This window comes from Rhinoraja longicauda, chromosome 17 (assembly GCF_053455715.1).
Source record: "Rhinoraja longicauda isolate Sanriku21f chromosome 17, sRhiLon1.1, whole genome shotgun sequence".
NCBI classification, from domain to species: domain Eukaryota; kingdom Metazoa; phylum Chordata; class Chondrichthyes; order Rajiformes; family Arhynchobatidae; genus Rhinoraja; species Rhinoraja longicauda.
In genome coordinates this window covers 11,332,132-11,347,280 of record NC_135969.1, presented here as the reverse complement: position 1 = coordinate 11,347,280, position 15,149 = coordinate 11,332,132, and the positions used below count along the sequence as shown (strand labels likewise).

At 47.4% G+C, this 15,149-nt stretch overlaps 1 protein-coding gene across 1 annotated transcript in view; it reads right to left on the bottom strand.

The window, feature by feature from the left end:
- The window catches only part of plxnb1b (plexin b1b), a 239,646-nt gene that overhangs the window by 77,232 nt on the left and 147,265 nt on the right, over positions 1-15,149 (bottom strand). Inside the window, exons 3-4 of the mRNA XM_078414681.1 lie at positions 6,449-7,583; positions 1,590-1,772 (exon numbers count right to left, since the gene is read on the bottom strand). Of these exons, the coding sequence (XP_078270807.1) occupies positions 1,590-1,772; positions 6,449-7,573 (1,308 nt within the window). The 5' untranslated portion in view covers positions 7,574-7,583. The remainder of the gene's footprint in view (positions 1-1,589; positions 1,773-6,448; positions 7,584-15,149) is intronic.

Here is a 15,149-nt window from a genome sequence, read left to right as displayed (position 1 = left end):
AACTTTTTCACCCAGAGAGTTGTGAATTTGTGGAATTCTCTGCCACAGAGGGCAGTGGAAGCCAAATCACTGGATGGATTTAAGAGAGAGTTAGATAGAGCTCTAGGGGCTAGTGGAATCAAGAGATATGGGGAGAAGGCAGGCACGGGTTATTGATTGTGGACGATCAGCCATGATCACAATGAATGGCTGTGCTGGCTCGAAGGGCCGAATGGCCTCCTCCTGCACCTATTTTCTATGTTTCTATGAAAGTGTTAGAGGGATATGGGCCATAAATGGGTAAAAATGGGACAAGCTTAGATGAGGCATATTGGTCAGCATGGATGAGATAAGGCAAAGTGACTGTATGAGTCAATGCTGACAGAGCTGCTGCCTCACAACCCATGTTCAATCCTGACCTCGGGTCTTTCCGAGTGGAGTTAGCAAGTTCTCCCTGTGACGATGTGGGTTTGCTCCGGGTGCTCTGGTTTCCTCCACATCCATAAGATGTGCAAGATTGTAGGCTGATTGGCCTCTATAAAATTGGCCCCATTGTACAGGGTGTGGACGAGCAAATGGGAGAATGTAGAACTGTTGTTCGATGGTTAGCATGGACACAGTGGACTGAAGGGCCCGTTTCGAATGAATGAATGAATGAACAAATACTTTGTCACCTGTGACAAGTCACAGTGAAATTCTTTGTTTTGCATTACCAAAGTCCTCCCTTTGTCCCCCCCCCATTCACGGCAGACCCCCCCCCCACCCCACCCCACCCCCCCCCCCCCCCCAGGGTGTCAGGGGTTAATTTGTCCGGGTGTCAGGGGTTAATTTGTCCGGGTGTCGGGTTAATTTGTCCGGGTGTCAGGGGGTAATTTGTCTGGGTGTCAGGGGTTAATTTGTCCGGGTGTCGGGTTAATTTGTCCGGGTGTCAGGGGTTAATTTGTCCGGGTGTCAGGGGTTAATTTGTCCGGGTGTCAGGGGGTAATTTGTCCGGGTGTCAGGGGTTAATTTGTCCGGGTGTCAGGGGTTAATTTGACCGGGTGTCAGGGGTTAATTTGTCCGGGTGTCAGGGGTTAATTTGTCCGGGTGTCAGGGGTTAATTTGACCGGGTGTCAGGGGTTAATTTGACCGGGTGTCAGGGGTTAATTTTCCAGGTGTCAGGGGTTAATTTGTCCAGGTGTCAGGGGTTAATTTGTCCGGGTGTCAGGGGTTAATTTGTCCGGGTGTCAGGGGTTAATTTGTCCGGGTGTCAGGGGTTAATTTGTCCGGGTGTCAGGGGTTAATTTGTCCGGATGTCAGGGGTTAATTTGTCCGGGTGTCAGGGGTTAAGTTGTCCGGGTGTCAGGGGTTAAGTTGTCCGGGTGTCAGGGGTTAAATTTGTCCGGATGTCAGGGGTTAATTTGTCCGGGTGTCAGGGGTTAAGTTGTCCGGGTGTCAGGGGTTAAGTTGTCCGGGTGTCATGGGGTTAAATTTGTCCGGGTGTCAGGGGTTATGGGGAGAAGGCAGGAGAATGAGGTTGAGAGGGAAAGATAGATCAGCCATTATTGAATGGCGGAGTAGACCTGATGGGCCGAATGGCCTGATTCTGCTGGTAGCACATATGTACTTACCTTGTGGAGGTTACCTTTGTCATCTCCCACAAAGGCGATGGTGTGCTCCATTTCCACAGTGACAGCCACTGCGACCAGCCGACCCTGGGCAACCTTCAACACCAGCGATGCCTCAATGGGAACGTGACTGGCTATTGGACTGGGCGTATGGTCATACCCACAGGGATAGGCGTTGAGAGTGTCCTGGAGAGAAAGGTGAAGAGATGGCACTGCTGCTCAGATTATTCAAAGGGCGAACAATGAACCAGTGACTCAACTGGAAGAATGACACGAAGTGCTGGAGCAACTCAGGCAGCATCCCGAGAAGGCATGGTTCAGGTCGGTATTCTTCTTCAGACTTTAAAATGTACTTTGGAAACTAAATCTTTTGCTTGTCAATACTTTTTGTTGCATTGGTTTGCAAAGGAACAAGAAATTGGGACAACATGCCTATTCTGTTGCTGCAACTTATTCTGGATTTATTAATGTTACAATCATAAATAATTGCCCATTTCATTCCCTCCTATGATCTATCTTCGACAGAGTAATGTTACAATCATGAACTGTCTTATTGTCATGAATTACTGACATGGTCATTACCAACTCCTTGGCCACAGCCATACCAGCTTGAAAATGCCCAATCTCTTCTCATCTCATCTCATCTCATAAGCTAAGCAGGCTCAGGCCTGGTTAGTACTTGGATGGGAGACAGCATGGGATTGCTGTCCTTTGCTGTGGATAGCCGTGGGATACCAGGTGCTGGAGGCTTATTGTGAAGAAGGGTCCCAACCCGAAATGACTCCTATCCATGTCTGCCTGACCCACTGAGTTATTCCAGCAATTTGTGTTCGACACAACACTTAAAATGTACCAGATATGACTGACCTTCATTTGCCTGCAACCAGGCAAACTATGCCAATCATTTGTGAATGCCAGCGAGCAAAGGTGACATTTAACATGTATCAAACATGACAACTAGTCAGCATTTACCGATTATTTAAGCTCTGCTTATTCCAGATCAAGCAGCACAGATACAATTAGTAATTACAAGAGCAATCAGAACTGTGGAAGCTTTAGCCCATTCCGATGGTTAGCACAAACGAGCTCGTCATACAAGATCGGGACTTAAATAAAAAGGTTGCCAAACATGCATCTGGGCACTATTTTTAAATTAGTGATATAAAGCTTCTTTATGATACAGTTCTCCTTTTATCTAAAAATCTCACCGGTCCTTTTTCCCCATCTGCTTCTTTGATTCAATTCCAAGTCGTGTGGCACATTCGCTTTTCCCCTTACACGTTTTATATTTGCTTAGCCTGGCTCCAATGACTTGCTTAATATTGCAGGGAAGCATTTCACAATGTTTGTACTTTGGTGCATTTTACATTACAAATGGATGAAGCAATTTGTGCTCAGGAGTTGTTGCCTCTTTACCCAAGGGGACGCGGAGGCTCTCAATGACAGATTAGTACCCACGGTTACAGTTGGGAGCGGCGGAGTGCCACATCTCATTTGTCTCGCTGCTATTCCGGTTCCACTCCATTAACTTGGAACACAGTGTCTGATATTGCAACCTTGTGAGTCAAGCAAATGTTCAAGTGAGACCCAGGCCATCAAACCGCCCGGCTGTCAAGACCCTGATTCTTTATCAAGAATTGAACATTCCAGCTAACCCAGGAATTTGATGAATTCCCCTTCCTTCAGAGTATCATAAATCAAAACAAAAATAAACCTCTTGCCTTCCATTAACCAATTTATCTGAGAAACGGTTGGGCAGCCGGGCATGAAAACATGCCTGAAGATCTGGATTAGATAGGAGAGAATGAAAGTGAAGCACGAGGACCATACAAACAGCCTTTTTATACACAAAATGCTGGAGTAACTCAGCAGGTCAGACAGCATCTCGGGAGAGAAGGAATGGGTGACGTTTCGGTCGAGACCTTTCTTCAGACTGAAGAAGGGTCTCGACCCGAAACGTCACCCATTCCTTCTCTCCCGAGATGCTGCCTGACCTGCTGAGTTACTCCAGCATTTTGTGAATAAATCGATTTGTACCAACATCTGCAGTTATTTTCTTGTACAGAACAGCCTACTTATTACAAGAAACAGGCCCAATTCTCAGCAATATCTTGTTTCGTTTAGAGGTGCAGCTTGGAAACAGGTCCTTTGGTCCACGCCGACCATTGATCAGCCATTCACACCAGTTATCACACTATAAACTAGGGGCACTTTGCAGAGATCAATTAACCTACAAACCTGCAGGTCTTTGGGATGTGGGAGGAAACCGGAGCATCTGTAGGAAACCCAACCTGTGGTGCAAACCCCACACAGACAGCACCCGAGGACAGGATCGAACTTGGGTCTCTGGATCTGTGAGTTAGCAGCTCGACCGCTGCGCCACCATGCTGCCCAAAGTTCGCAAGGCCCATCCCTCTAATTCTAACCAGTTACCCTAATCCACACTCGCAGGCTTTTCAATCTCCATACGCACCGAGCCTCTCCCGAGAGGAAGCAGTGACTGCCCATGCTAGAGATACAACGCGGAAACAGGCCCTTCGTCCCACCGAGTCCGCACTCACCAGTGATCCCCGTACACTAGCACTACCCTACACACTAGGGGCAATTTACGGTTTTTACCGAACCCAATTAACCGACAAACCTGTACATCTTTGGAATGCGGGAGGAAGCCGGAACCCCTGCAGAAAACCCACGCGGTCACGGGTAGAACGTACAAACTCCGTACAGACAGCATCCGTAGTCAGGTTCGAAACCTGGGTCTCAGGCACTGTAAGGCAGCAACTCTACCGCTGCGCCACCACGCCACTCACTCTATTATTGCACTGGCACTAATCCAAAGCGATCAGACATGCACATAACCATTTAATTTGGATCTGTTTAGTCAAGCAGAAACCGTGATCAATGAAATGATAAAAAAAAACTGGCTGCAGGTGGTGTCCTATTAAGCTTTGGTCATTTGCCAGCTTAGAATTGAGCAATAACATTATCAGGCCATAAGGGATCAGACAAGGAATTGCAACACATCCAACATTGAGGAAATAAAAACGTACTTTGCAGCAGAATGAGGAAAACAAATGTCATCACCAGCTTACCATCATACTCAAATGTATCACCAGCCCACACCAAATATGCAGGTTACTGGCTTAGACCTTAGACTGTAGAGATACAGTGCGGAAATGGGCCCTTCAGCCCACCGAGTCCGTGCCAACCAGCGATCATCCTGTACGCTAGCACTATCCGACACACTGGGGACAATTTTACCGAAGCCAATTAACCTACAAACCTGGACGTCTTTGGAGTGTAGGAGGAAACCAGAGCACCCGGAGAAACCCCACGCAGTCAAAGGGACAACATACAAACTCCATACAGACAGCACCCGTGGTCAGGATTGAACGGGTCTCTGGCGCTGCAAGGCAGCAACTTGACCGCCGCTCCACTGCGCCGCCCTTTTGCTGGAAACAAGGAACTGCAGATGCTGGTTTGCACAAAAGGACACAAAATTCTGGAGTAACTCAGCAGGTCAGACAGCATCTCTGGAGAACATGGATAGGTGATGTTTCGGGTCGAGACCCTTCTTCAGGCTGGTTGTAGTTGGGGGGGGGGGGGGGGGCGGGAGGAGGAAAAAGAGCTGGAAGAGGGCAAAGCATGGCAGGTAAAAGGTCGTGACAGGTGAGGGGAGTACTGATACACAGTGTTAATGCAGCCTCCCCCATGCCTCTGTCCACCTATTACATGTCCTTCAGATATGCCGCCTGACCTGCTGAGTTACACCAGCACTCTGTGCTCTCCTGTCTACATTATAATGTGGACATGCAATTACACAAATATCATTGTAAATGTTATAAACCTTGCTGAACATATTCACTGAAATAACAGGAGAAAGGTTGGACATTTGTTACTTTTATGTAACATTGTCAATCCAACATTGGAGCCCACTAGTGTAAATTTCTTGGTCCATTGATCTTTTGTTACCCCAATGCATTAGAGAGATGCATCTCATGGGCAGCATTGCTGACATTAAATGCTCAAGACAAAATGAGGCAAGACTTGGGTGGCACAATGGTGCAACGGTAGAGTTGCAGCCTTATAGTGGCAGAGGCCCAGGTTCGATCCTGACTACGGATGCTTGTCTGTATAGAGTTTGTTCGTTCTTCCCATAAAATGCATGGGTTTTTTCAGGATGCTCTGGTTTCCTCCCACTCTAGAGATGTACAGGTTTGTAGGTTAATTGGCTTGGTAAAAATTGTAAATAGTTCCTTGTGTGTAGGGTAGTCAGAGAGTCATAGAGCATGAAATGGCCCAACCTGCCCACATATCTCATCTACACTCGTCCCACCTGTCTGTGTTTGCCCCTATCCCTCTAAACCTATCCTGTCCATGTCCTCGTCTAAATGTTTCTTAAATAGAGTGATAGCACCTGCCTCAACTACCTCCTTTGGTAGTTCGTTCATTACACCTACCACCCTATGTGAGAAAAAGTTACCCCTCAGATTCTTATTAAATCTTTCCACACTCACCTTAAACCCATGACCCTCTGGTTCTCGATTCCCCACCTCTGGGCAAGAGATTGTGCGTCCAGCCGATCAATCCCTCTCATGACTTTATACACGTCCAGAGAATTACCCCTCACCCTCCTGTGCTCCACGTTAGAGTCCTAGCCTGACCAGCCCAGCAATGCGGAGGGGTCGCTGGTCTGCATGGCGGAGATGGGCCGAAAGGCCCATCGCCACTAGCAACCTGGTGCTGGCAGAGCCGTCCAGCCCCGACTCCCACCCCACCTTCTCCTACGAAGAAGAAGGTGTTTCTACACTGTATCTCTAAACTTAACATTTTAAAAAAAAACTAAAACAAAAGGCACTTACTGAGGTTAGGCCACTGCAACTGGACTTGACTTCGTACTCGATGTAGGCCACGCCCGCCCCGCTCGGGGCCTTGCCGTGCTTGGTGTAGCACAGGTCCCGGGTCTGATTGATCATCTGGTCGATCTGGCTCATGGTGTAAATGCAAAGCGCCGACTCTTCCGTCGGCTTGGCCATGGACGTGTGGCCGAGAGCGAAGGTGGCAAAGAGGACGTCGCCACCGGTGCGGAGAGCCCCCGCGGCCAGCCCCCGCCCCGGCCGGCTGACGTAGGCCGCCTGCAGCAGGTTGTAGTTTTTGTTTTCCGACCGACAGGCGAGGGGCACCTCCACGTACGAGTAGTAATGCATGTCCCCCAGGCAGACCCGCGACACGTAGGTCTTGTATTCCCGGGAGGGGGACTTGAGGTCGCGGCGGTAAAAGAGAAAATACACCGACAGCTGATAAATAAAGGACTTGACAAAATGGTGGTTGTACTCCGGGAGTCTGCCGGCCACGGACAGCTTCGCTGTGTCTTCGTAGGAGAAGGTGGGGTGGGAGTCGGGGCTGGACGGCTCTGCCAGCACCAGGTTGCGGGTGGCAATGGGCGGGATGCCGCCGGTACCCTTGCTGGTGTAGCCGCGGCCCACAAACAGCACGGCCGTCTGGCCCTTGGACAGGCCCACCAGTCCCACCGTGGTGACATTGGGGTCGTTGGCAGCCACGTACTGCGTGTCGACCGGCCGCTCGGGCCGGAATAAGATATCGCTAATCATTCCCAAACTCCTTTTCTCACAGATCCCCTGAAACAAACTCCCGCAGGTGATCAGCTCCTTGTCGTAGGGGTTGATGAGGAGCAGCTTGTTGTGGTTGTTGGTCGGCCGGGCCTGCGGGCAGTCGCTGCGGGTGACCGGAGGGAGGCAGTCCTTGCTGTCATTCTGCGGCCCAGTCGGCTGCACCACCAGGGCCGACAGCTCGGAGGTGAGCTGGAAGAGGAAATTCACGGCGCCCACGTAGACATTCCCAGTCTCGGGATCCACGGTCAGGTGCTCGAACCTCGTGTCGGATCTATTGAAGGACTTGTAGTGGCCTCCACGGCAGGTCCAAGCACTGGTGAAAACAATGGCAAGGAAGATGGTGCCAGACAGCATGGTCAAGGTGCTGAAACAGAAGAGAGCAAGGGTCAGTAACAGGCTGCTGGAAGTCCCAAACCCATCTCCATGATACTGGATCCTGTCACCCTTTACTTGAGGGCAATGAAATCAGTACCAGAGACAGGAATGGCACTGAACTGTTAACCATGTTATCAGTGTATTTATTCACAAAATGCTGGAGTAACTCAGCAGGTCAGGCAGCATCTCAGGATTGAAGGAATGGGCGACGTTTCGGGTCGAGACCCTTCTTCAGACTCCATGTTATCAGTGTACTCTGGTGACATTACGTAAATGTAACATAGCTTTTGGAAATAGATAGACACAAAGTGCTGGAGTAACTCAGCGGGTCAGGCAGCATCTCTGGAAAAAAAAAGGATGGTGATGTTTCGGGTCGGAAACCTTCTTCAGACCTTTGAAACATCGCCATTCCTTTTTTCCCCCCCAGAGATGCTGCTTGACCCACTGTCACTCCAGCACTTTGTGGTTATCTTCCATATAAACCAACATCGACAGTTCCTTTCTAAGCATTGGTGCATACATAAGGGTGGTGGGTGCATGGAACGAGCTGCCGGAGGAGGTAGTGAGGCAGGTACTATCGCAATGTTTAAGAAACATTTAGGCAGGTACATGGATCGGACAGGTTTAAAGGAATATATGGGCCAAACGCATGTAGGTGGGACGAGAGTAGACGGGACATGTTGGTCGGTGTGGCCAAGTTGGTCGGTGTGGCCAAGTTGGGCTGAATGACCCGTTTCCACGCTGCATGTCTCCATGGCACAACTTTTGGAATGACGTGCGGAAACATAATAGGGTTATTCTGGAAATGAAGGTTCATAGAACAATCAGTGTTTATTAATGTCATGCAACAAGGAACAAAAACACAGTGAAGATGCCAACTGCCCTAACCTGAAAGAATGACAGAATAGGCTTATGCGACAGAATGGCTGCCTTCTGTTCCTCAGTCACCAGTGGAGAGAGCGAAATTTTTTGCTCAAAGCAAATGACTTCTGTGATGAGAAAATAAATATTTCATGGAGTTGATGGGATCCACTCCGCCCAATTTTGTCAATCAGGGAAACCTATTAGTTCTGCTGTTACAGCATCTGCCTGCCAGCTGTGGCAGTTCTTTCAGCTGCCTCAGTTTCTCCTGCTCTCTCTCTCTCTCTCTCGCTCTTAACCATTTTAGTTTAGCGATACAGTGTAGAAACAGGCCCATCGGCCCACTGAGTCCATGCCGATCAGCAATCCCCGCACGCTAACACTAGCCTAAAAACACATGGGACAATTTACAATTTTACCGAAGCCAATTGACCTACAAACCTGTGTGCCTTTGGAGTGTGAGAGGAATCGGAGAAAACCCACGCAGGTCACGGGGAGAATGTCCAAACTCCGTACAAATAGCACCCGTAGTCAGGATCGAACCCGGGTCTCTGGCGCTGTGAGGCAGCAAGTCTATTGCTACGCCACTATTCTGCCCCATTTACCCAATTCAATTTTTCTTTACATATAAAAAATTCAAAACTCCTCTTTTCCACATGTGGTCAGTTACATAACCCAACCTAGTCCTTCCAGATACAGCACCTTTTGATTTTTGTAAGCTAAATTTACGCAGCATTTAAGATTCTTGGTGAACATAAGGAGCTGTTTGCAAAGCAAGCTATTCAAGATCAATTTTCTGGTGTAATTCCTTCAGTGCCCACAACATTCCCAGGCTGAGCAAAGTAGGTTACATGCAACATAAGGTTTTCTCTGAATGGATCAAACACATTAGTCGAGAAATCTAAGAAACAAACAGTGCTTTCTCTTTTATTTGTGATGTTAACAAGCATGGCCCTTGCAACAGGCAGCATGTGGGATGCTGAAGTAAATTATTTGTTTTGTTTAGAGATGCAGCGTGGAAACAGCCCCTTAAGCCCACCGAGTCCACGCTGACCAGCGATCCCCACACACTAACACTATCCTGCACAACACCCTGGACAATTCACATCTATACCAAGCCAATTAGCCTACAAACCTGTACATCCTTGGAGTGTGGGAGGAAACCACGTAGGTCACGGGGAGAACGTACAAACTCCAAACACACAGCACCCGTAGTCAGGATCGAACCCGGGTCTCTGGTCCTGTCAGGCAGTAACTCTACTGTTGCACCACCAATTATTGGTAAATCTCAAGCCAAACAAATAAATTTTATCTTTACATTCCAGTAGGAACATCACTCTCAAGTTTTTGGGGTAAGAAATGAACCCACAAAAGATGATTTAAAAAAGAACCAAAGCTGATTCCACCAACTCAGGAGTTTTATTGGGTTGGATCAAAGGGTCACACAGCATGGAAACAGGCCCTTTGGCCCAACTTGCCCACACCGATCAATATGTCCCATCTATACTAGTCCCACTTGCCTGCATTTGTCCCATATCCCTCTGAACCTGTCCTATCCACGTACCTGTCTAAATGTTTCTTAAACATTGCGATAATCCCTGCCTCAACTGCCTCCTCCGGCAGTTCGTTCCATACACCCTTTGTGTGAAAAAGTTGACCGTCAGGTTCCTATTAAATCATTCCGCCCCTCACCTTAAACCCTGCCCTCTGGTTCTCAATTCCCCTACTCTGGGCTAGAAACTGTGCCTTTCCTTACGATTTTAGTACACCTCTCTAAGATCACCCCTCATCCTCCTGCGCTCCAAGGCATAGAGTCCCAGCCTACTCAACCTCTTCCTGTAACTCAGGCCCTCGTGTCCTGGCAACATCCTCGTAAATTTTCACTGCATTCTTTACAACTTGACAACACCAATGGTGCATCATTTCATCAGCTTGTGACAGAGGGAAGGTACATCAGTCCCAGAAGATCAGTCTGAAGTCCCAGAAGATCAGTCACCCGTTCCTTCTCTCCTGAGATGCTGCCTGACCTGCTGAGTTACTCCAGCATTTTGTGATACCTTCAGTCCTAGAAGAGACTGGTCTCCAGTTTTCACACAATCTACCAACGTGGGATTTTACACGGGAAATGCAAATGCCAACTGTAAATCCTCCCATCTTCAACTGGTCAGGGAAATGGAAGTGAAGATTTGCCTGGATTAGGGGGTATTAGCTACTGGGAGAGGTTGGACAGACTTGGATTGCTTTCTTTGGAATGCCAGAGGTTGCGGGAGACCTGATAGAAGAACATAAAATTACAAGAGACATCAATGGCACAGACAGTCAGAACCCTTTCCAGCAGGATGGAACAGACAAATATCAGAAGTCATAGCCTTAAGCTGAGAAGGGAAATTTAAATATCAAGTTTAAAAAAAAATACACATTAAGAAAAAAGGGGATGGGCCTACCTTAAGGAAAGGTAGCAGAGTTCCATAAAACATGTAATAAGAAGGGAACTGCAGATGCTGATTTATACCAAAGATAGACATAAAATGCTGGAGTAACCCAGCTGGTCAGGCAGAAATACAGACCGAAAAGAGTCCGACCCGAAACGTCACCCATCCATTTTCTCCAGAGATGCTGCCTGACCCGCTGAATTACTCCAACATTTTATGTCTATCTTTGGGATAAACCAGCATTTGTAGTTCCCCTTTTATTACATATGGGCTGGAATGCCACTACATTTCCCTAAGATAGCTCCAACCCTATTTTTCTTAATGAATCGAACATTTCATCTGAATAAGTGTCTTACTGCAAAACCGTCACAGGTGATCAATTTCAGACTCCATCTTTCCTCCCGTGTGGGGTAGCACAGCTACGCAGAGTTTGCACCAGCAGCCCGTTATCACTGAGGCACCTTCTTCAGGCTGGATACTAATGATTTGGAAGCACCCCTTGCTTACAACAGCATAACCAGTAGCTGATGACTACATTGGTAATCCAATGGCCAGGACAAACACGTCAGGAGAACAAAGAGTTGAATTTGTAATGGTTTCAGAATATGGATTACTTCTCAGAACAATTCCGAAGGTAAAGAGTTTGTATCACTAAAAGAGATTGTTAGTTTTAATCTTTGGGGATAGAGACAAAATAGACATTTGGACAGGCACATGGCTAGGAAACATTTAGAAGGATGTAAGCCAAACGCAGGCAGGTGGAACTGGTGTAGATGGGGCATCTTGGTCGGTGTGGGCAAGTTGAGCTGAAGGGCCTGTTTTCATGCTGTGAGGCTGCATAACATCTTATTTGTGCCTGACCTGGACAACACTGAAGCCACACCACTTTGGCTGCTTCTACACTGCTGTCCACGCGGTGAAGATGTTTACCAATCATGATCAACTCCAAAACAAACACAATGCAAACAATCTTCCATATCTCGAACATGCAAGATTTATCATGCTTGGTTACACAAAGGAGTCGTCAAATTTTATCACACAGTGAGACAAAGAAAGCTGCTTTGAAGCTGTTCCCTATTACTTTGATTGTGTGGAACACAGGAACAAAAGCAAGGAGCCTTTGAAAGGCTGCTGTGTGGTCTGAAGTGAGTGACAGCCAGTTGTGGAAATTGCTCACCGAGGCTCCTCTGGCTACAAATGCAATGCATGCGGGTCGAGCCCGATTCAGCTGCCAGTACAGGTAACAGCATGTGTGGCGCACAGTGACACCAGGGTGGAACAAAACTCTATCCCTTTCATTAACATGCTAGCAATCACACGAGAAGCATTCTCCGGCAGCTTCTGCTAAAGTACAGTACACAATTCCTCTTTTTTTTTTAAATGAACAGCTTCTGGGAAGCAAAAAAAGCAAAACTGATACTTCTGGTAACGTGATACCGATGTACCCCAGAAAGAAAATGTACCAATTTCTGGGGATCAACACTTCTACTCAATCAATCAATCAATCAATGTGCTTTATTATCATGTGCAAAATTCATTGATGTGAAGAGTTGGGTTCAGATCCCACTGAGTAGTTGGGGAACTTGAATCCAGTTAACTAGAGTTCAGGAGCGATACCAAGTGGATACAGGCCTTTTAGCCCAACACGTCCATGCCAACCAAGATGCCTTATCCAAGCTCGTCCTATTTGCCCAAGTGTCGGAAGGAACTGCAGATGCTGGTTAAAACTGAAGATAGACACAAAAAGGTTGGAGGAACTCAACGGGTCAGACAGCATCTCTGGGGGCAACCGAATCATCCTATCACAACCAGAGAGCAGTGCTGACCTGCTATCTACCTCTTTGATGTCCCTCAGACTATCCTTGCTGTACCTTGCACTAATTGTTATTCCCTTATCGTGTATTTATACACTGTAACTGGATTGATTGTAATCATGTATCGTCTTTCTGCTGACTGGTTAGCACGCAACAAAAGCTTTTCACTGCACCTTGCTACACGTGACAATAACTGAACTGAACTGAACTGAAATGAGAAAAGGAATAGGTGACGTCTCAGGTCGAGACCTTTCATCAGACTGAGAGTCAGGGGAAAGGGAAACGAGAAATATAGACGGCGATATGGAGAGATATAGAACAAATGAAAGATTGAAATGAATGAAACACGTTCACGTTTCCAAACCTAGCAGGTCTCAACGTGAAAAATCTCCACAAGTTATTGATACAGAGAAACAACATGTTCAAAACACAAGGCATTGCTTGCCAGAGCTAATAACCTATTTGTAGTAAGCTGAATGTTTTCTATCTCGAATTGTAAAGTAGGTTTTAATCTAGAGTTACCCTGGGGACATTTTGATTGGACTACTACCATTTTGGTTTGGTGCCAACAGGTTTGCACCACAGGAAATTGACTATCTAAAAAGTTTCCAGAATGCCCCTAATCCTCAATAGTTCTCCAGGTGTCCATCTTGCACTAGTTTCAGTTTTTAAAGATACTTTCACGGTGCAATGCTACACACGCATAAGAAATCAGAGCAGGGGAAGGCCACAAGATCCTTTAAGCCTATTCTGCAATTCAATAAGATCATGATGAATCCCTGAACCCAAAAGCACTTTTCCCACTTGGCCCCCATGAGCTCTCAATTCCCATTAAAATAGGGAGTGTGGCCCTTTAGGATTAAAACCCAAGTCTTTCTACACCTCTCGTGGGAGTCTTATTCCAAAGCACAGTCAAAACGGTAGTAAAGAAAGCAAACTCAATGCTTGCATTTATTTCAAGAGGGCTTGGATACAAAAACAGGGATGTAATGCTGAGGCTCTATAAAGCGCTGATAAGGCCACATTTGGAATATTGCGAGCAATTCTGGGCACCGTATCCGAGGAAGGATGTGCTGGCTCTGGAGAGGGTCCAGAGGAGGTTTACAAGAATGATCCCAGGAATTAGTAGGTTAATCTATGATGAACATTTGTCGGCACTGGGCCTGTACACGCCGGAGTTTAGAAGAATGAGGAGGGACCTTATTGAAACATACAGAATAGTGAAAGGCTTGGATAGAGTGGATGTGGAGAGTCTAGGACTAGAGGTCATAGCCTTAGAATTAAAGAACAATCTTTTAGGAAGGAGATGAGGAGAAATTTCTTTAGTCAGAGGGTGATGAATCTGTGGAATTCTTTGCCACAGAAGGCTGTGGAGGCCAAATCAGTGGATATTTTAAAGGCAGTGATAGATAGATTTTTGATTAGTACGGGTGTCAGAGGTTATGGGGAGAAGGCAGGAGAATGGGGTTAGGAGGGGGAGATAGGTCAGCCATGATTGAATGGCGGAGTAGACTAGATGGGCCGAATGGCCCAATTCTACTCCCATCACTTATGACACAGGTTGATGTGGAGCTGGGATAAGGTCCAAGGCAGAGACGGCTATGTCCCGTGATCCGCTGCAGCCCCGATGGCCTTGAGAAGGACGGCAGCCACCAGTATAAATAGACGGGTCTCGGCAGTTGTTTAAGACAGCGGATGTATGGAGTGTAACTTGGACTTGCCCTGTGACAGTGGTGCAGGACCTGCGGTAAAATCAGAATGCTGGGAACAATAAAAGGTTGTGCAACCAGCAATCAGGGTCCATGCTGCTATAACGAACTGGAGGAGGGATCATGGCAGGAAACTAAGACTGGAGAAGGGCGGCACGGTAGCATTGCGGTAGAGTTGCTTCCTTACAGTACTTGCAGCACGGGAGACCCGGGTTCGATCACAACTCCGGGTGCTGTCTGTTCGGAGTTTGTACGTTCTCCCTGTAACCGCGTGGGTTTTCTCCGAGATCTTCGGTTTCCCCCCACACTCCAAAGACGTACAGGTATGTAGGTTAATTGGCTTGATGTAAATGTAAATGATCCCCAGTGCGTGTGGAGGATAGTGTTAATGTGTGGGGATCGCTGGTCGCTGCAGACCCGGCCGGCCGAAGGGCCTGTTTCCGCGATGTATCTCTAAACAAAGCTAAAAAACTAAGCTCAAAGCACCAACACGACATCAACGACTTGCCTCTCAGCCCTGATGCACTTGCTCCATGATCATTTCTCTGCACTGAACACGTATCAGGGAAGATTCGTGTGTGGACCAGTGCTCCCTGCCCCGGAAAGCCCAATTTTTGCATCAACATGGATAAGTGACTGTTGCTTTCCAGAAGCCATGATATTCACCAAATGGCATTGGTTTGTTCTGGCATGTCTTGGGATGCAAGCCACGTCTGGCTGGCACTGAGTGGTGCGACCA